General features: G+C 39.8%; 1 protein-coding gene across 2 annotated transcripts in view; it reads right to left on the bottom strand.

Moving 5' to 3' along the window:
* The window catches only part of NCAM2 (neural cell adhesion molecule 2), a 561,732-nt gene that overhangs the window by 255,343 nt on the left and 283,842 nt on the right, over nt 1–22,547 (bottom strand). For both annotated transcript variants that reach the window (XM_050957625.1, XM_050957634.1), the window contains exons 2-3: nt 5,119–5,193; nt 1,779–1,985 (exon numbers count right to left, since the gene is read on the bottom strand). In XM_050957625.1, the coding sequence (XP_050813582.1) occupies nt 1,779–1,985; nt 5,119–5,193 (282 nt within the window). The remainder of the gene's footprint in view (nt 1–1,778; nt 1,986–5,118; nt 5,194–22,547) is intronic.

The following is a 22,547-nucleotide window of genomic DNA, read 5'->3' as shown; positions in this document are numbered from 1 at the left end:
TGCTAGGGGTTGGTAATGCCATAAGTAAGTATTCAGTTTTGTGAGTAAGGGCTGCATAATTTTAGCTGTTATTGCAAAACAGCTCAACAGCTACACTGTGGCTTTTACTCCACCACCTTCGTTAGGCACCACTGTGGAACTGTACAGACCTAAGAAGAGCTCTGGAGGAACTGCTTCTGAATGACACATCCTCTCTCTATGCAACTCACTGCACATGGGTAGTGCATAAACATGTGCCTCCTTTAGACAGAGCAGATTGCTTTGCTTTCCTCCAGTCCATCAACTCCAGTTCATCTCTGCCCCCATCTCTCCCTGCTCCCTTTTCAGATATGTGAGAGCTGGAGTAAACAGTTCATGTGCTACCCAGAGCATAGACTGCTATCATCGCTTGTGAAGATGATACTAACAAACTGATCCAATGTCTATTGAAATCAATGGAAAAACTCCCATTGAAAGCAATGAGCTTAGGATCATACCCAAAAGGAAATCATCTTGCTGATCCTCTGCAACATATCAAGCCCTAAATGTGCCAGCTTTCAGGCAAAAATTCTGTCAAACTTTACATCTTGTGTCTGGCTTCCTATGATTTTTTTTTTTTTTGGTTCCATCCTGAGAACTCTTTTTTGTAAAGAACTACTATGTCCCTTCCTGACAGATTTCAAAGGATTTCTACCTTGCACAGTAATCAACCTGTATAGTGACTGGCAGCTCTAAGCATAAAAATGATGACTTACAGAATATGAAATCTTTTCTTTGAACTACCAAATTTGCAACCATCATGTAATTGCTTGTAACTGTCTCATCAGCCTGAATGGTGGTTTTATCAATTACTTTTATTTTAAAAATTATCTATCATTTGATATCTGCTGTACCTTTAAAGCTGCAGTACTTTACTATTTTATCTTGCATTTACCAGTCATATTTCAGTTCATAAGTCTTGGCCTGACCGTGAACCATATCCTGTCATGATTTAAGAAAAAGTCACCATTCAAATAAATAAGGAATTCTGCTTAAATACGAATGGCACAATATGGCTCCTCTTACTGGTTTTGTGTTAGCCTTAAGCCTCTTCTGTATCATGCATTTTGCATATTATATTTTTCTAACCGATGTAAAGAATTCAGTTCAATATTCTGTACTTAAAGTGATGTCAATTACAACTTGACAAAGATTCTGTTGGATACTTTTACATATTCATTTTGCGTAATATAGTATATTTACATTTGAAGAAATAATCCTCCATTAATTGTTTAACACAATTTTAAAAATAATAGAACTTTGGTGGCTTATAAAGATTTATACCTCATCACATATAGGATTTTATGTCACATAAGTCCCTTATACAGCCAAGAACAAGAAAGATTAACATAAAAGCCATTGCAAACTGGTTTAAACGTATATGTTGTGTCTCTTGCACTCCAAATCAATGCACAATTTGACTATTGTAAGAGGATTTATTTTGGTGTATATCTATCTCTCTCACAAACACATTTTGTCCTTTCCATAAGAGAGGAATAGAATATATGCTGCATCCTGATGATAAGACTTTGTATATATGCTATACCATACTGGATTAATCTTCTCTGGATATCAATTCCATTCAAGTCTTTTTTCACAGTACGTATGCTTGACTGCAACAGATACAATCTATTGCTCTTAAAATGAGATTTATAGAGAAGGAGTATATATTTATTTAATGTTAATTTTCTGTATAGCAAATAGAATTCAGAATAGAACCTCTTTTTTTATGGTTAGTTTTTCCTTTATGTGTCACTTACGATAAATTTCCAAAACAACAGTAGCTTCTTGAGTCTGTCCTTTTGTATCAGTTGCTTGACACCGATATATCCCAGCATCTTCTACATTTGCATTGTAAATGGTGAGCCGTGATCTAACACCTTCTTTTTGAATGACCACTCTTTGACTAGATGCAATCTTCTCTCCTTGTGGATTGTACCAGTCTATACTGTCTGGCTCACCAATCGCTATAAAAAGCAATGTTAAAAGAAAAGTTCAGCTAGACACTAAGTAACATTCAGCTGAGTTCTTTCTTTGCAATATCCAGCTTGCCTTGTCTGTAGGAGGAACATAGGTTATAAGAAAGACAAAAGAGAAGCCATCAAGTAGGATGGTCATAAATTAACTATTTTGAGATATTAATAAGAATTAGGAAAATGTTTATATATCCAGCTAGCCAGATATCACCAAAATGTTCAGATTGTCCAGTAATTATTTGGTATATCTTTGGGTATTGTAGAAAAATTGATTTTGATCAAACCTTTGCCCAAAATCCAAACAACCTTTTTACAAGCTTCAAAGACCAAAATCAGAGAACTTTCCCTCCTCCGTGACATAGTCTAATGTTCAAGTACTAGCAAATTTGTCCTTCTTGTTCCCAGCCTATGTTCAAATTTCAAAAAAGATGAAAAAAAACAAAGTATCAGAGGGGTAGCCATGTTAGTCTGGATCTGTAAAAAGTGACAAATTGTTCTGTGGCACCTTACAGACTAACAGAAGTATTGGAGTATAAGCTTTTGTGGATGAATACCCACTTCATCAGATGTATGTGTCTATAAGGCCACAGGACTCTTTGTCGAAAAAAAAAACCTGTCCCTTTTTTTTTTTGACCTGCTCTACTGATTTTTCTCTCACAGATGTGTTTTCACTATATTCAATCTGAACCAAAAGCAAGTTTTTGGTTATGTGTGAATTTACCATGGTGTACAGACATGGTAATAATCACATTTGTAGAGAGAAACAGATATTGAACCAGGATTACAACTTCATTTGGCATGTTTTTTAGAAAAAAAGTTTTCTTTTTAATAATTGTCTATGGAACAAAAGCATTTTGGAAAAAAAATATAAGAACATTACACAACATTATAGATGCAATCAGATACATGTTTACATGTTTGTATTTAGAAGTAAATATGTGCATTTTGCCATGTTTAATGGTTACAGTCTAGTTTTAAGTTGCCAGTGGACTAAAGTTTTTAAGTGAGCCAGGAACTGGTGAGCAACCACTGGCCTATATTCAAAGAGTAGTCCTTAAAACTGTATCATACTTTTCAGAAATATCTGATTTCCAGCTGGTTGAAGTTGTTTTTCCCTCTTTTTCTTTTTTTTAACACACAATGATTAATTGTAACTCATCCAACTGCCTGAGTGGTTAGCATAAATCCCCTCAGGTATAACTATATACTAGATATTCAGATAACATTGGGACTGATTCAATATCAAATCCTGGTACTGCCACCTTCTGCATCACAGAATTACATGCACCATCCCCCGACTTGGAATAAAACTAAAATCCTCAGGCAGAAAGCTTTACTTTTCTGCAGAGGTTGTTGTATAGCAGCCATATGACATCAGATTACATCCCTGCAGGGAGGAGAACCTGGAGCCCTTCTTGCTCCAGTGGATTATGAGAATGACATCAGCGAGGCTCCCAAGTATGTGAAAAGTCTCTCCGACCCTGTGGCTGTGGGGATTGGTTTCTGCAGGTGATTGACAGTCAGCTGTGGGGAGCTCAGGGAGGCTGCACACCCCAATGAGCAGTGAAAGCTGAGAGTTCCACAAAGGTTCAATCAATTTGTTTATCGGGACAGGAGGATATGCCTGCAAACCTAAGATTTCCCCCAGTGAGACAGGAGTGGGGAAGGACACAGGATCAGTCTGAACCAACACAAGATCCTGATCTGGCCCTTTGCTTTTGGCTGTTTGGAGTTCTAGGTAGTTGTTAACAAGGCTTATGAGGGCATGTATGTTGCACAGTATGAGTCATCTGCTGATGAGTCATTTGAAAAGAATAATTAATTCTTACCTAATAACATTTAAAAGATCCAGCAGTTCCACTGTTTCCGCAACAAAACTGAAACATTGTTTACAGACTATTGATTAAGCATGTTGACAATACAAGTATGAATATTCTCATCTCAATGTATGGATAATTTTGACCACAATGATGGCATAACTCTCTATATATTATATATAAAATTATCTCTAAGAAAAATTATTGGCCTCATCTTGAGAGAAGCTGAACACTCCTGTTGCTAATTTGATTTATAAAACACAAACTCCAGGTTCCCTGATTTTTTTTTAAACACTATCAGTTAATAGTAGAACCTTGAGTCCAGCAGATAACTCGGTCCCATCCATAACAACAAAGCAACTGTCTCGCTTATGTAGGTCTCAACCTGACATTGGTCAAGACCTTGGACCTCACTAATTGAACAAGGTAAGACAGAGATACAAAGGGAAATCCGGACCCATTTTAAGTCAGTAATAATTTTCCACTGACTTCAGTGGGGCCAGAATTTAACTCTTAGGGCTAGATGTCAGCAGCAAACCAAAACTACCTTAATGCCTCAGAACGAAGCCTGGCAAAACTCCCCGATGGGTCAGGATTTCATCATCATCTCCACACTAACCCTCTTAACATCTCCTTACACCTCCAATTAGATATGATAAAACAGATCCCTGTCAAAGTGCACATGAGAGCATCTTTGATGCACAATTTTTTTTCAATACTTTTCAGGTTCAGGTCCTATGTTTGAGAAATAAACTGCTTGGCAAAGTTTACTAAAGTACTGCTAAAACTTTCCCTGGCTAAAAAGTTGATTTTATGAGAAAAAAATAATTCTAACTTTTCAGGTTACATATGCTCTGTTGTATACTGAAACAGTTACTCACATGTAACTTTAGAGCAGTATGCCATGTCTAATGTATTTATTAGCTATTTACCAAAAATGATTCAATTATGATCTCATACATTCATTCTAATACTAGTGTTTAGACAAGTAAAATTATTTTAATAAAGCAAATAAAAATAACATAAATAAATAATTTATACTAATAGAAATCAATTTCAAAATAAGTGGTTTAGTCTGTTTGGCATCTGAAATCAACAGTCGGTAGACTGAAAGAACACATTATGTGAAGCCAAGCAGGACTTGGTATTTATCACAACGTGCAAGCAGCCAGAATTCAGTGCAAATATTGAAACAATATATTTTACATATATAAATATTTCTAAGCCAATTAATAGCATTCAAAGTATGCAAAAGGGTGATCTGAAAATTTAGGAAAACATACCTGGAGATATAATGAAATACATACCTGTGCATGTGAAGAATTTGGATTCGCCCACACTAAGCTCTACTTTGCTAAGTGAAATTGTCACTTGAAGAAGAGCTGAAAAATACAATGTAAATTCAGCATGAATACATTTTGCATACATCAGTTAAAAGTTGGATACACATAGTATGATATATACTGTACAAGCTGCACAAAAAAGATTGAGTGCCAGCTAAACATAGTATCTCCCACCAAAATAGAGTATTTATAGCAGTGGAGGGAAAGAAATCTAAGAGTAAGTTAGAGATCATGTTTTAGATGCAAACTATAACATCTCAGTAAAGTTAACTTGATGGGGAATGCCCTGGAGATCCTAAGTATTCAGTTTCTCTCTCTCTCTCTCTCACACACACACACACACACACACACCTCTCAAATACATAGCCTCTCTGTATGAAGAACCTAAGCAATACCGATACTTTACACACTGCTTATTGCAGATGCAGCACCATAAGCACATATGAACTAAGAAACCCTTTTTTCCAGAGATGTAATTCAATTAACACAGGGCCTTACTGAATCCTAGAGTAAGTAGGTGCATCTGCATAACTCAATCTGGCACACAGAATTTGGCTTACATATGCACACACACCAAAATGGAATACTGAGAGAAAAAGTCATACTAATTTCAAGTTCTACTAGAAACAGAAAAAAGTAAAATATCAGCTAGATGGAAAAGAACCAAAGCTTTAGAGAATGAAATTTTATTTAGAAAGTTCTGATGTATTATAAACACAAGAATTATAGGGTGATTGGGGCTCTAAAAATATTAGATCGTGTCCTTTCAACATTTTTTTAGTCTTGAAACACGATTGATTCATCTATCTCACAGGTGTGTGGAAGTAACTGAACTTCTTTAAAACCATGATCAGTACCATTGTGTCCAGTGAATGCTAAAGATGGCCAAATAGACTACAGATTTCACCTTGCCAGCTCCTTGACACATCATTATCATGGGAGTCAGAGAATATATCTACACTAGAACTAAACATCCATGGCTGGCCTGTGCCAACTGACTTGGGATTGCAGGTCTGGGGTTAAGGGGTTGTTACACTATGGCATACACATTTGGGCATGGGCTGAAGTCCGAGCTCTGGGACCTTCCGCACACACAGGGTCCTAGATCACAGGCTCTAGCCTGAGCCCAACCACCTACACTATAATTAAACAGCACTTCAGTCTGAGTCTAGCAAGTCTGAGTCAGCTGGCACAGACAAGCTGAAGGTTCTTGTTTGCACTGTAGAGGCACCCTGAGAAGACAGTTGAGGGTTGGTAGAATTACTATCAAAATTATTTTACATGACAAAATCTCTTTCTTCCATTAATATGTTACATTTTATAATACTTTGAAAAACTCCTTGTATAGTACTGACTGTACTGCTGTTAACTACAGGATAAAAAATGAAAGCAGGAGCCCAAAAACAGATTTGAAAGAGTATTTTGTATATAATATAGCGCCATATGGCAACTATTACCATCAATAAAAGACAATCCAAACAATTATGCAAAAGCTGTTCTCTCTCTACATAAACCGCTTGGGTAAGCAAAGACACAGACCACATTTGAATTTATAGACTAATAACCCATGTAATGTAAGAGAAAGTGATCCTCTTCATAGAACAGCAATAATGGTCTAAAACACTTACAAATCAAAAGTTCTTCTAAAACCCACCCTAAATTTTGAATGATTCATTATCTACTTACCTACTTTTAATTTATTCAGTTGTTCTGAACAAGAATGAAGTGCTTGAGTGCTGGACTTGGGATATTCTCTGGGAGGGATCCTCAACTATGGAATCTCTTTGTTGAGGGCATCAGAATAAGTTCAAGTGTGCCCATTTTCACAGACTGATGACAAACCCATTGTGACGGGATCTCCAGGATGCAACTGGGACTGGGGTAATGCTGCTCCTCCGTAACTCTCTAGCATGGGCTGTCACTCACAATGCTATGTTAGTGACATGCAGAAAACCCCTCTGGGAACTGTTATCACTCAATACAAGAGCATGTGCAACCCCAAACGCAGATAGATTGCATGAATGCTCCCTGAGCCATTCATAAAACTGAGAAAGGCACCAGCAAATCTGTTAACCCCCCAGACTTGCACCCCTGGAATATTCCATGCCCTGGTCAGAAGCCAGACCAGTGTATGTTTATTACCCAGTCCATCCTTCCTTCCATGTGGAGAGGACGATCACTAGCCTTTGTAAACTGAGCTGAGATTTCCCAAGCACTTCAAGCAAAACACACTGTTTTAGGTAAAATATAGTACAGATATCTTAAGTACAGAAAGATAGATTTTAAATGATTATAAGTCTTAGGCACAAAAGGTCAAAGATAGTTACAAAAGAAAATAAAAGATACGTGAACAGTCTAAATCTCTAAACCTCATTTGACTTGGCACTATTTAAATCAAGCAGTTTTCTCACCCCACTAGATGTTGCAGTTCTTAATACACAAGCTTCCCCTTTAATGCTGGGACTAGTCTCCTCAGTTCAAGTCTTTGTCTTCTCAACATTCTTGTTGCTTCCAGCATAGAGAGGGGAGGAGAAAGGCCAAAATATGATGCCACTGTCCCCTATTTTATATCCGCAGACCATGTGCCTGGAAAACACTAGCCCAAGCATGTGCTGTTGGACTTTGAGTCACAGGGTTGAGCAATCTCCCACTATGTGATGCTTGTGCAGCCCTCTTATAGCATTGTAAATCTCTTGCTTATAACTCCCCTTTTGATTAATGGTTACTAAACACCTTCCTGGAAGTGGATCATGGTGTAGCAGTAGAGACTCTCAAAATTACAAAATATTTCAGTAACTATCAACAGGAAAATCTCATAACTTTAGAAACATTAATGATATAGATATTTGGACAGAACACTGGGTTTCAGCAGATCATGACCTTTTACATGACATCTCACATGACATGCTTTGTATGAAATGTATTGTAATTATATGATGGGGTGAATATGGGAGCTCCAGAAAGCTGCTTTCAGGTACAGAGTGCTTCCCCCATCTTTTCGCAAAAGCTCTCCCACAATAACAGAAGACGACTATATTAATAATATTACTAAAATAACAACAACATGTTCAAAGCATAACTGGTCAAACCCCAAAACAGCAAGCACACAGCCCATTTCAGGCTAAATTATATGCTATTCTAAATATTGCATCTGACACTCCATAAATGTTTGACCCTCCATAAAAACAGCCAGACAGTGAGAAGAGTTGTACGAACACAAGCTTAAGCTCAGTTTGTTGAAGAGGCCAGGAGACTTATTGATCTGACAAAATCAATCAAAACACTATATGTTTATAAATGTGACTACAAACAAGACCCAGTAAATAAGAGATGAATTAGTTATCTTAATGTTAAAATGTTAATTCATTCTTTTAGAGTTCTCTTTTAAGTTTCATTGCATAGAATCATAGAAGTGGAAGGGACCTTGAGAGATAATCTAGTCTAGTCCGCTGTACTCAAGGCAGGACTAAGTATTATCTAGACTACCTCTGACAGCTGTTTGTCCAACCTGCTCTTAAAAATCCCCAATGATGGAGATTCCATAACTTCCCTAGGCAATTAATTCTCTGACAATTAGGACGTTTTTCCTAATGTCCAGCCTAAACCATCCTTGCTACAATGTAAGACCATTGCTTCTTGTCCTCTCTTTAGAGGTTAAAAAGAACATTTTTTCTCCCTCCTCCAAACCTGCGGACGCAGCAGGTAAACAAACGTCTCAGCCTGCTGGGGGCTTACCCTGGCAGGCTGCGTGCCAAAGTTTGCTGATCCCTGCATTTGTCTTTATTGAATTTCATCCTATTTACTTCAGACCATCTCTCCAGTTTGTCCAGATAATTTTAAATTTTAATCCTATCCTCCAAAACACTTGCAACTCTCCGAGCTTCGTATTGTCTGCAAATTTTATAAGCGTCCTTTTTTGGGTATTTTCAAAATTAAACTTGATGTCTGCTGCTCCAAAAAACCTAAACACTTACTTTGCTCATTGCTGGGATGACTATACTGCAATTCATTGTGGAATATGCCCAGTTGCTGCAGTACATAATTCTTCTTTAGATATTCTATTTCCCCTCCTTCTCCAGAATAGAGCAACTGACCTTTGAGAATAAACTGAGTAGTTTTCAGGAGCAGCCAACACCCTACAAAAGTTCTTACTCAGAAGAACAAACATCAGTCAGAGATCACCAAAGAGGTTGTAGTTCAAAGTTGTCATCCTTTTCCTTGGCTAACAAGTTTTATTGGTTGTTGTTTTATCAGAGCCAAATAAAATTAAACTATCAAGTACAGGCCACTCAGAATGATGTCATACCACTTGCTGTTATACATTAAGCGATCAGCTCTTCATGGCATGGACTGTCTTTTATTGTGTGTTTGCACAGTGCCTAGTACAATGGGATCCAGTTCTTGGTTGGCTCTTATGCACTACCAAAATGCATACATTACTCTTGTTTACAGCTTGAATAACTTCTGTTTAATGTAGGACAGTGGTAAGGGAGGTTTATGCAAAGCCAGAATCCAGCATTTTGGTCTGCAGAATGAAGAGAATGTGTTTCCTAATAGTGAGTGCAGCTTCCAGTTGCAAATGGCACTGCATTGTTTTTCCCTTCCCTGCCCCCAGATCCCTTGCCTTTTGTTAACAATAAGATAATCTCTATAATGACCAGATGGCCTCCCTTAAAGTCAGGTTCCGTGACCTTGTGTAGACATAAAGTAAACTATTGTCTACTGGATGAGGTCTTAAATATATGAGGCAATGCTAATAATGGACTTGTCTACACAGGGCACTTAATTTGCATTGAGTTGACATGCACTAGTTGGTGATCTATACTTAGGCCATGCTAATAATGTGCACATGGGATGATTGTTCTCCCTTTCAATTTGCATCATTGTGTACACACATCAGCGGTTTGAGGCACACTAAAAGTATGACATTATGGGAGAATATCCCATAGTACTTTGCTTCACTGCTGAGCAATGCGTATTCTGGGATTTTTCTCAATACATATTATGGGATGCATAGGAGAAGCCACGTGGAAGCCAGTGTAATACTGGAACTTGGGGTCAAAGCCAAAAAAAAATCTCATGATTCTGCTGTCTTATCCCTATTTCCCTTTTTTTCTGGATTGCTGTCAGCCAGCATGGACCCAGCAATGATCTGTAGCATTATGCCAGTAACTGTGAATACTCAGAGGCTGTTTGGGCTTTATCTGAGCTCTTGAAGCAGTGTGGCTTTGGTTTTGGACTTTGCTCATTGCACCAACCAGATGCTATGACTGCAGCAGTGGCTTCTCCAGCAGTAGCAGCAACAATGGAGAAAGGAGGATGACACTAAGCAACTGCTACTACGGAAGCTGTTCCTGGATCAGTTCCATGCAGTGCAGCACCATTGCTTGGGCTTCCCCAGAGCCACAATGGTGGTGTACCAACATGCCACACTCTTACGTGTTGAGAAGTGGGTTGTCTTTGCCATCTGGAAGTTGGTCATCCTTGAACATTAGCAGCCTATAATCAAGTAAATCAGCCCAGGGAGATTGACTGTTGGGGCCGTTACTGCGTACACTGTGGTTGTAGCTATATCATAGAATCATAGAATATCAGGGTTGGAAGGGGCCTCAGGAGGTCATCTAGTCCAATCCCCTGCTTAAAGCAGGAACAATTAGTCCCAAGATATTAGAGACAAGGTGGGTGAGGTAATACCTTTTATTGAACCAACTTCTATAGGTGAGAGAGACAAGCTTTCAAGGTAAACAGAGCTCTTCCCCAGCTGTGGTGGGCCTGATTTCAATACTGGGGTCCTGACACTTAATCCTCAGGTCTGCTGGGGCCATTGTCACACAAGTGTGTGATGCCATGCATAAGGTACTTTTGCAGTAGGTTATAAAGCTTAATGCTCAGGAGATTATTGATGTCTTTGAATGCCTGGGGTTCACAAACTGCATTGGGGCAACTGATGAGACCCATGTGCCTACAATTTGCCTCCTCCCAGAATCAGGGTTCAGTGTTTATATATAGAAAGGGATACTTCTTCAAGGTGCTCCATAGATGTAGGGTGGTCGAGAAAGTAAACAGTGCTAGTATCATTCACAAAACAGCTCAATTTTTCTTAATGAATAAAGAAATTTGTCCCCAGCATCACTATCGACATTCATGATATGGAGATTGCCCTGGTTATCCTGAGAGATCTAGCTTATCCTGTGCTCCCCTGGCTATTCACAGGCTATTTGGGCAGGAGGAAGGAACTGTTTTACTATTGCCTCGGTAGCTTCAGCATGACAGTGGTGTGTCCAATTTGCTGTCTGAAAGGAAAGTGGCACTGTTTATGGAATAGGCTGAAAGCTGCACCCAAGATTATATTTGCAGGTTGAATTTTGCAGCGTATAAAGAGAGTAAGAGAGAAAGCCTTAACAACGGGTGGGAGTCCGACATGCAGAACCTTTTTCAAATGTTTGAGCTGCCAGCAAAGCATACACTAGAAAACATAAACAACCAGGGCAATACTGTCAGGAATCCCTATTGCTCATTCTTTCAATCACAGCCCCTCAACAAAGAAGTTGTACATCCAACTGTTATCCTGGAGGTGATGTGGGGGATGTATTAGGGGCAATACTGTCTCTTATGCATGTTGGAAGTGGCACATTGTGGCAATCCTTATTTTATCCTGTGCTTATACCATTGTCTTTTAAAAAAACAACTATGATTTACACAAAACTTATGTTTATTTTCTAATTAAAAAAAACTGTTACAATCATTCATAAACAATTATATAACAACCAGAAATACACATTTAATTCAAACAACAAAGAAACACAGCTTTGAAGTGACACAGCACAGTGGAAGGCAGCACACAACAATGGGGGAAGTGAAGCTCAAATTCACAGGCAAGAAAACATCTAAGACTCTGCCTTGTCTTGTTCTTAGCCCTTCTAGAATTGAGTGTTGGATCGCAAAGTTATCAGGGGAACAAAATGGCTTGAAAGAGTTGGGATCCCAGTTGCAATTATTCTCACTGCCCTGAGCTAGGGCCAGGGAGTGGAATGGCCTCTGGAAGCACAGCTGTGGAGGTACAGTAGGGAACATATGCTGGTGTTTCCAGTACCTTGTATTGTCCAGGAGCTGAAAAACATGGCTGGGTCCTAGTTGAGGGCACAGGATTGTCTGTGGGTCCACTAGCTGTACGCTCTGCAGAAGAATGTTCTACTTCTGTACTGCCTCCAGAGTCGCCTCTGCATGTTCCTGTCTTTCTCTACAGTGTCTTTGCCATGGCAACACTGTCTCTGGAGAAATGTGTCTTTTTCCCCTCTTCAGCCTCAGATACAACCTCCACTTCTCCCTTGTATTCAATTTGGGGGAGAAGGGAGTCTGCAGTGAGATCTTTGAACATTGCATTCTGAATTCTCCATTCCTTCCCCCACAGATTAGCCAGCCATTGATAAAGGCCCGGTCCATGAGGGTCTGGGTGCTGCAGGTACCGTGGCTGGGGGAGTAGGAAAGAAAACAACAACAAGCAGTTATTGTTCATATTCCAGGGAGGCTATGATAGCATTTTTTTAAGATGTATTTCTGATTTTCCCTCCCTGAGATTCTTGCCAGTCTTGGAGGAACCTCACAGATAGGGTGTGGAGGACAGAGCTAGAATAGGATCTTGGGGTTGGCAATATATACTGTTTGGGTCTGCAGTTGTGCCTTGGAAACTGGGTGTGCGGAAGATGGGAATTATATTCCTAGTTTGTCTTTGCTGTTTTGCTGTGCCTTGGAAGTGCTTATGTGGGGCCAAAGGGATTAGCAGGGGGCAGCTGGGGAGCAAGTTGGATAATAATCCCCTCAGCATCCCCTTTATGCTGCCCTGACTCTCGATGACATTATATCGAGGCAGGTGACTAGGATGCAAAGAATAACTCTTTTCAAAAAGGCTAAGGCAGACCAGTGAGATATGCAGGGAAGCAATTCATCAGAATGGTCCCCCCCCCCCACCCCACAGAAGAGCTGTAGGAGAGGAAGAGAATTGCAAAGTATACTGGAGGCAATGACTATTCTGTTATCCTACAGGATGTCCTCATCAAATGAAAACAACTTATCTGTCTTAAATTCTGCTTATCTCCCCTGCAGACATGCTGAAGGTGCAGAGAAAAACAGATTGGATTCTCCACAGATTGACTGAAGCCAGTCCCCAGTCTCTCTCTATGTAGGTCTGTGAAAACCCATTAAGAGCTATACAGCTACGATATCCCTAAGGTAAACTTCTGTTCCCATATGAATGCTTGTTACTCGGCCTATATACTTCAGCAGAGAGCAGCAGCCTTAGTACCTTTACGGGCATGCAATGCCCTTGTCTATGTCATGTAAATTGATTACACTAACCGAACTCCTTTTCCTGGAACCATTAAATCAATAAACTGTGTGTTTTCACTAGTTGAATATGCTGTGGGAGGGGAGGTGGGGTACAGATTGCAGTGGCACCATGCTGCCATCTGCCATTTTCAGTAAGTTAATGGGTTTGAGGGGGAACATTTGCCGAGCTGGGGAGAGGAAAAGGAAAATAGATAGATGTGTGTGTGCCCTCCATGGCATTGACTTGTAAATGGCTGACAGTCAGAGCTTTAGGAGAGAGAAGCAGATTGCTAGGTGGGAGCAGCCACCATTTTGAAAACCAGTACAGGGAGGAGCGAACAGAGAATGTGGCTGAGGGAGGGAGGAAGATGGGGGTGGAGACTTCAAAAGGCTCCTATTCACAACTGCCAAAAATAACTGCAGGCGTGCAGCAGCCAGAACGGATGTATAGTATAGAAGAAATTGTGAGGATAGACACTTACATGCTGGGGTTTCATCAATACATATTTATTCCAGTGACTGGCTTCAAGAGCTTGCTGCACTGACACTTCACCCCAGACAGAGAGATCTAGAGTCTCAGCGTGACTCCAAGTGGCTGCTCGAGACATGGTGTAAAGGCTTCTGGAGTAATAGTGTAGCAATATTGAAACAGTTGAATCTAGGAGCAAATGGGCAAATTCTGGCTCCATGCCAGTTTTGAAATGAGGGAGGGGACATCCAGTCAACTTGATATTAGAGAAGTGGTGGGCATGCAGGTTAACAGACTGGTCAGTACGAGACACTCACAAAGCAGTGTGAGATAGCAGCTGGAGGGCTGCCAAACTAGTGTTATGGCAGCTTTGCATGCACATAAACAATGGACTGAACTAACTCAATTTGCATCAAACTTAGTACACTTTGAAAGAGGCCTCCACAGTCCTTAATAAAAATGTGGAATTGGTGCACTCTAAGGAATTGTGTTGTGTGTACACAGGCATTTTCATAGCAGACTAAGTCAAGTTATAGCAAACGAATGCCTCCTCCTCCTGCCCACCCACCACATACACAAGCCCAGTAAGTGATATTCCGTATAATACATTTTCAATATGATAAAATGAAAATTGGATTTGGAACACAAAATTGGATTGGATGGGAATAAATGTGCTTAATTCCCCACTTACTGCACATCAGAAGGTTTGTCCAGAGGTATCACAGACATACAAGTTAATATGCCAGAAGACCCATAGTTAGTAACAAGGAAAAGAGGTTTGTCTCTTATCTATTGTGCTGAACACAGTACGAATGAAACTAAGTTTCTCTTGCATGAAATAAAATGAAGTAAATTGTTAAAAATGCTCACTGAAAAGATCATAAATAAACCATTTCACTAGAAACATTTATCTTCTGAGACTAAGAAGCAAGTATTACATCCGGAAGAAACCGAAGAAAACATTTGAATACATTTATTCCAAAAAAGAGTCACCAATGCCTACTTTTGCATATGTCTACACTGCAGATGAGAACATGCTTCTCAGCCTTGGTAAACAGATATGCTCTAGTTCTGCTCAAGCTAGTGCACTAAAAATAGGCATGTGGAGGTTGTAGCAGGATGGGCTAGCTGCCCAAGTATAGACTCAGTATATTGGACAGGCTTGCATTCAGGTATCTAGACCATGCCGCTGCTTGTGCCACAATATCCACGCTGCTATTTCTAGAGTGTTAGCTTGATCATGCTTGTTTTCCTGGGCTAGGGGGCACCCAGTCGGCTGTGGTGTGGACATACCTTTACAGACAGATTTGCAAAAGAGTTCATTTCCTAATGAGGCACCTAAATGAAGTGACTATATTTTCCTAAGTTCTCAGGATGCAGCTGCTTCCATTGACCACTCTCTTGTGCAGCTAGAGCAAATGCAAATTGTGCAAGGCCTGAACAGTTAGTCATTTTCTGCTAAGTGGGATCAGGCAATGGCTGTGTAGATGTTCTCACCCAGACTGGTTGAGCTCCTCAGGAGTGGTCCTGAACGACCATGAGGCTTACCTGCTCAGCCAGTGACAAAGTTCCATATCATGCCTATTAAGCCAAAGAATAATGTTCTGGTTTGCAGATGGTTCTGATGCTCATGGAACCAGGAGCGGGACACAAATATAGGTACATCATCTGCTTCATTACCAATAGCAGATTCTTGCTCTGACACAACTGTAAGTCCTAGAACTGTGATCTAATTTTACCCTTCATCCCTGCAGTCCATGGAGATGAGGCAGGCCCCCCGAGATGGACAGTTAAGAAGCTATGCGATCTGACAGATGCATTGTGGAGCAAAGGAAAAGAGTTTGAGACCAAGTGTAGAATGTGTATTTTTGTTATAGTATACAGAAGCAATAAATCATCCAGAAGTCCAAGATGTACCCTAAGCATTCCTCTTTATATTAACCTGTCCATAATAACTACAAAAGGAGGTGGGAAGTAAATCCTAGGTTCAGTTTAGTCAAACTCTGTATAAAAGCAAGTTAGCTAGTCTCATGATAAGTTACACTACACTGCATAACTCAATCATGAAGAAACGTATAATAGCACAACTCTACCTCCATACAAGCCTCATATACATTTAATAGTGTGGTATTCTTCCAGTCTTGCTGATTTTCTTCAGGAATTAAATATCTTACCATCTCAATAACACTGTTTGGAGAGTTTCGTTACAGAGCATACTCTGATGGAACTATGCAAGTAATATGTTCTAGATAGGTTATGAAAATAATACTGTGCTATGAAAGGTCAAAGCCAAAATAGGGGACGCTTTTCCTCCAAGAATGAAATATACTTTTGAAATAGTACTATCTCTTCTCTATCTTAAGAGTTTTAGCAAAAATGCTTGATCACATTTATAATTCTAAGCATAAACCCAATAAAAAACTCTATAGAGATACAGTAGCTACATCTCTGAAATCAAAATGAAATCACAGTTTCTACACATGGTACGTTAATATTTACAAAAGAGGAAAATATCAGACCATCTGCCCCATTTTTACAGCCTAGCCAACATTGCCCTTTACTGGCATTGCTTTATGTAAATAGGAATAGAAAAATATTCCTTTATGTAAATTAGAACAGGAAAATATTGTCTAAGTGATTAGTCTAGCAATCTGTGCTTATGAGGTAGTCAAGCAGAGAGTCCATTATAAGGCTAAGCAAAGCTTGCTCATCACTTATTTGGAGTGTGCCATTTAATTAAAATTAAAATATTGTGAAGCGACTGCACAGCACAAAAAGTTTTACATTTCATCCAAATTTATTTCAGCGGAAACCACTTAGACATGTAAGGTATTAGGCAATCTGATGATGCCAATATACAGCAGCATGCATATTTTTAAGATATTGCTGTACATCAACAACTAATAAATTAAAGTATCAGAGGGTAGCCGTGTTAGTCTGGATCTGTAAAAGCAGCAAAGAATCCTGTGGCACCTTATAGACTAACAGACGTTTTGGAGCATGAGCTTTCGTGGGTGAATGCATCTGAGGAAGTGGGTATTCACCCACGAAAGCTCATGCTCCAAAACGTCTGTTAGTCTATAAGGTGCCACAGGATTCTTTGCTGCTTTTAATAAATTAAATTACAGGCAACAGTTCATATCAAGACTGCTTTCAAGGTCTCTGGATGCATGAGTGAATGCTTTGCCCATCAGGTCAATTAAGCTGTTCCACAGACTCAAGCCAGCAGAGGGTATGTTTATAACCATGTTACAGAGAAACCAGAATTCAAGCGTTTGCTACTTGCTGGTTCTGAGAAAATACTCCTTCTTCCCATGTTTCCAAGGATATTACAGTGCAATCCAGTGAACATTGACAGAGCATTCCTGGGCACACCACTTCCAGGAGAACACGCTGTGAAAAACACTGCTACCATAACATCAACTGCTGTGGGGAAATAATGAAGGAAGTCAAAATACCCACTCAGCCATAGAGAGTTATCATTGTACAGCAGTGAATAAAGTAGAATTTGACAGGAAACTGGATGGGATATACAATCTCTCTCCTGTACAATGCTGTCAGTAGTGATGAAGAGTTGTAATGGGGTAGTAGGATTCTGATGTGTTAACTGGTTTGGGAAACCTCCAGGGTGACACTGCTACAAGAGGAAACTAAGGAAGAGGAAGACCTGAAGGACATTCCCTAGTCAAACTCCAGAAGGAAGCCTGAGATGAAGTTTACATTCAGTTATCGAAGGATTTTGTTTTGGTTTTAATTATATAGTCACATCCAAGGAAGAGTTTGACAGTGGGTCTGTGTGTTCTGTTAAGTACAGGGAGAGGTTAAGCTCATCTGTACCACCGAATAACTATTCAGTAGTCCCTTCCATGACTACAAGATCCAGGCCAGGACTGATGGGAGACCCTAGCTATTTTGACTGGCAACAAAGGCTGTGTTTTTAATTAGTCTGTTTGCTAAAGAGCAGGTCTCTGAGTTCAGTGGCCTGAATAAAGAATTTCTGTTCTATTCAGTACAACAGAATCCTAACTCTTCTCTATCTTGAGTCATGATATGGGCTGACTGCAGGATCTCAATTAAGAATACTTCAATACTCCAGACCCACATAAGTAGGCCAGCAGACGTAGTGCAACTCCACCAGACAAGAGAGGGGGCAGGATTTGGGGAGTTTGCCCATCAGAGAGCATATTATCAGGGGATCCTTTCAGAGGGTTTTGTTGGAAATGGTGGGGGTAGATTGATGAAGGGGAAAGGTTGGTGAATCTATAACTACACAGATCCATTGGCCATTCACCCCTAAGGCCACTCGACAACTTGAAAAAAAGTTTCATTCCATCAGGCCTGAGTCTGTCTGCTGTCTGCCAGAACTAGGATGTCGGACTGCCCTGAACACTTAGGCAGAGTGGAGTACCAAACCGTCTGAAGGCCTGAGCCCACAGACACGTTGTTGCTCTGCCCTGCCTGAGGGCCTGAGCTCAGACGGTTTGGTGCTCTGCCTGGCAGAGACCAGAGCCCTGGACTACATGCTGCTTCTTCCTGCCTAATGGGCCAGGGCATTAGACTGCTAATCCCCCAATAAGCCTTGCCTGGAGAGGGACCCGAGAGCAAGTGAGTTTGGCCTCCCTCCGAGATTGGGGAGGGACAGCCACACACTATTACAGTGACTATGAGATATCAGTCAAAAGGAGGAATGTCCCCTTTAAGCACGCACATAGGTCAAATTCCCTGATGGTATAAGTCCACTGATCTCAACTTCGTCTTAAATATTAACTAGGGCTTATATAAATGGTATGTTTTTGCTTTTAGAAAACTATTACATCCCAACTTTTCATCCCAATAGGACTTATGATGGAGCATGAAGAAGTTAATGATAACATTTTATTATAAGTATCAAGCTTCATCCCTTTCATTGTTATTTTAAATTTCTTTCTTCATATTGTCCCTGGCTTTTTCAATCCTTTTTCAAGCCTGTGATACTCCATGTAGCAATGGAAGAATCTTTAAGTACTCTGAGTTTAAGTTAAATAAACAAAATTCAGATGCTTAAACTATAAAAAAATAATTTGGTGATTGTTGTAAAAAATCAGGCCCTTCCTGAGATTTCTACTGCTTTCTTGTTTTAGTATAGTTAGGAACATAAAAAGAATCTGTGGTTGATAGCTGTTGTTGGTTTTTTGGGATATTTTATTTCCATTCTGCATCCTAGGTTAAACTGGGATGTAGAAAGGAATTGTTAAATGTTAATTCAGTTTTTTATACATTAGATGTTTCCAAATAACTTTGAATTTAGGACAAATCATCTAGTTGGTTCTTATTTTTATCTGAACCATTGACTCATTTCTAGGATTAATTCAGCAGAGATAGAATTACAAAGATGTTATACAAATGACCTATCAAGGTTATAGGTTGGAGTAAAAGAGAAGATATGAACAGAGCAGTTTCTGTATCAGATCAAGCACCTAGGAAGCACATATATGTATGCTGAAGAATTCTATTTTAAAAGCTCCAGTTCAAAATAAAGCTGAATTAAAGAAAAGCCTTATGGATGCAAGATGCTAAGTGAGCTTTAGAGAAAAACAAGAAGTAACTTATTTAGTTCAAAGATAAGTTAGCCAAGGTTGTAGGCTTCCTTCTATAATGCCATCATCAAGCCCCCAGCCCTTCCCCACTTAGGAGAAGATTACAGAACTGTCAGCTTGTAACAGACTGCTTGGAAGGCCAGGTGCCTAGTGGTTGGCATGCCTGACTTCTGTCCCCTTGTCAAAGTACCGCCGTTTTTCAGGCAGTGAGTGTAGGGGGACCAGACCCTCCCACTTTACTGGGTCAACTTACTCAGGGCACAGTATAAGTTGATCTCTGAACAGGAGGCACTCAGAGCAGGGAGTCTAAATCCACTGTCCTGGGCTATTTCCTACCAGACTCCCTTCCGTTTGAGGCATGGTTGTTATGATCCCATTTGCTGGGATGGATTGTCTCCTGTGGTGCCCTCTTGACGATCTTGGGCAGCACGCTGCTGTGATTGTAGGCTTCTTCAGGTGGGGAAGCCATTAATTTGAATGAAGTAAAATGTGCTTATTTCTCTGGGCTGCAGTCACCCAGTTACCGAAGGCTCTGAGGCAGAGGTGGGCAACTTGGCCCATAAGGTAATCCACTAGTGGGCTGCTAGACAGTTTGTTTACATTTGCACAGCAACCCATATCTCCTGGTGGCCACAGTTTGCCATTCCTGGCCAATGGGAGCTGCAGGTGGCCATGCAAATGTAAACAAACTGTCTGGCGGCCTGCCAGAGGATTACCCTGATGGGCCACATGTGGCCTGCAGGCTGCAGGTTGCCCACCACTGCTCTGAGATCTCCTCCATAGTCTTCCTTGGCTGGGAGACTGAAAATGCTTCCTGGTGGCTGCCCTGGTCAGCAGACTAGTAATCCTTCCTTTCAGGTAGGGCGGTAGCTAGCTCTTACCTCTTTACCAGTCAAGCCTGAAGTGGGCCCAACTCCCTTTTTTTCTCCCACCTCCACGCCTGGCATTGGCTGCATATATAATGGAGCAGAGTGAGATGCGCCCAAAGGCTCTCCTTAACCCTGGCATGCTGGTTGGCAATATCTCAGCTTCATCACACAGCTATTAATATAATAGTCACAAAAGGAGACTAATGCCATCATTATTATAGAATCCCAAACAAAAAACAGAACAACAAACAAATCAGTAAAGAAGTATTGGGGCAAGAATCTGTCTTCCTACGTGTTTTTAAAGCACCTAACACAATTTTGGCACTATATAAATAAAAAATTATTAAAGGAATGAATGAACAAAGGCCCAGGAAAAAGGCCCACACTAGAAATTAATCCCAAAGCATGTTATCAGCTTCTAATTAAAATTTGTGACAATGCTTCATAAAAAGAGGAATCACTAAAATCCTGATTGTGCTTATTTTACCCATCCTAAGTAGATAGACACCTTGCATCATCATTAGTCAAAATTTTGTTGAGTAAAGGTCTAATCAACATGAGGTAGGGTGGCACGGTCGACCCAAAAAAATCTGTGAGTTAAAAACAAGTAATTGGTTCTCTTCCTGTTAGATAAAGGCCCAGCTAATTGCTTTTTCTATTATCCAATTTCACTCCTAATAATTAAATATTTTTAAAAATCAGTTGAAAAAGCACCCTCACCTTGCCAACACTATGACATTTCATTCAGCACTTCCAGAGAGGCTTCATTGGAAATAAGTTATTCCACTGGACATCAAAAAGGTGTTTGAAAGACTTCATGGGGCCTTTTTCTTCTGAGAGCTGGATGGGTTTAGCTTTCTTGCCACATAATGCAAGCAGAATTGATGGCCTATCCAACTTAGCTATCCTGTAAGAAATTCAGAGTATATTTCATCTTAAGTTGGAATGTGGTTTTCTCCATTTTTGTTTTTACTCAGCATTCTGTTAACTAATTAATGATATTTTACAAATCTTCTCTCTTATACTTCTGTCATAGCATTATATAACAATTATCTGAATTTTTCAAAGTTTAAAAAAAGTTCTTTCACAAGTCTAATGTCCCATGGAGTGATGTAGCACCATATTCCCCAGTATTGTACCCAGTGAATGAAGTCTCAATTGGGCTAATGATAATTTATGTCATCCATAGAAGTGTGTAAGCAGCTTGATCATCTGTTTGCAATTTGCTTTGTGCAAATACCTACAAGTCCCATAAACTGCAAATGCGGTCTCAATAAACAAATTTAAACTCTATTGAGGTTGGTTAGTTTTTAACTGCATATTGGCAGGACTACTGGATCGTTATGAGTTGCTTCTCTAGAGTGTTAAAGTATTGAGAGATGTTTGCTACATTTTTAATTGCTTGACATCAAGTTTCAGGATTAATTAAAGACTACAGGATAAATTTCCACTTCATCATTTTATCATTAAGGGTCATTAAGGGCATTTGCTTTGGATTTATCAGCAAGAAACAGAGTCCTGATATGAAGTTCCTAAGAGCAATTTTTACTTTATCAGTAAAGATTATTAGTTCATTATGCCTGGTGCCTTGTGGAATAAAGAGTGCATGATTTGTAGGTAAACATGGGAGTTTTTGTGTCATAGCATCTACAACTTCTACATCTGTTAAAATAAGCTAGTTTTCCCTGATGAAAGAGCTAGAAGTCACACAAAGTTCATTTTGCTCCATGGGACATTACAGATGGCTCAGGTGTGAAAAGGTTGACGCGAGAGGCCCATTCTCAATTGTACAAATATATATCAGGCAGGGAAAATGCTACAGTTCAATATAAAGAGTAACTCACTAAAACTATTTTTAGTGGCAAGACCTTTAAAAAAAAAAAAAAAAAGATTCCTAAACCTAGGTTCTATTTAGGCATTTATATATATCACCTGATTTTCAGAGAGGCTGAGCATCCAGCCACATCCATTAATTAATGGTTGCAGCTGGAAGCTCAGCACTTCATAACACCACTGATAGCCTGGCCACAGATTTAAATGCCTAAATATGGATTTAGAAGCCTAAATTTAGGCACTTGTTAAAAAACATTCAACCAATATTTCAATTTTATCTACTGTAGCATCCTTCAGTCAAAGCAGCTGAAAGCAACTTAC

Source organism: Gopherus flavomarginatus, chromosome 1 (assembly GCF_025201925.1).
Source record: "Gopherus flavomarginatus isolate rGopFla2 chromosome 1, rGopFla2.mat.asm, whole genome shotgun sequence".
NCBI lineage: Eukaryota > Metazoa > Chordata > Testudines > Testudinidae > Gopherus > Gopherus flavomarginatus.
Note: the sequence above shows the minus strand (reverse complement) of the source record. Positions and strands in the feature narration are given on the sequence as shown.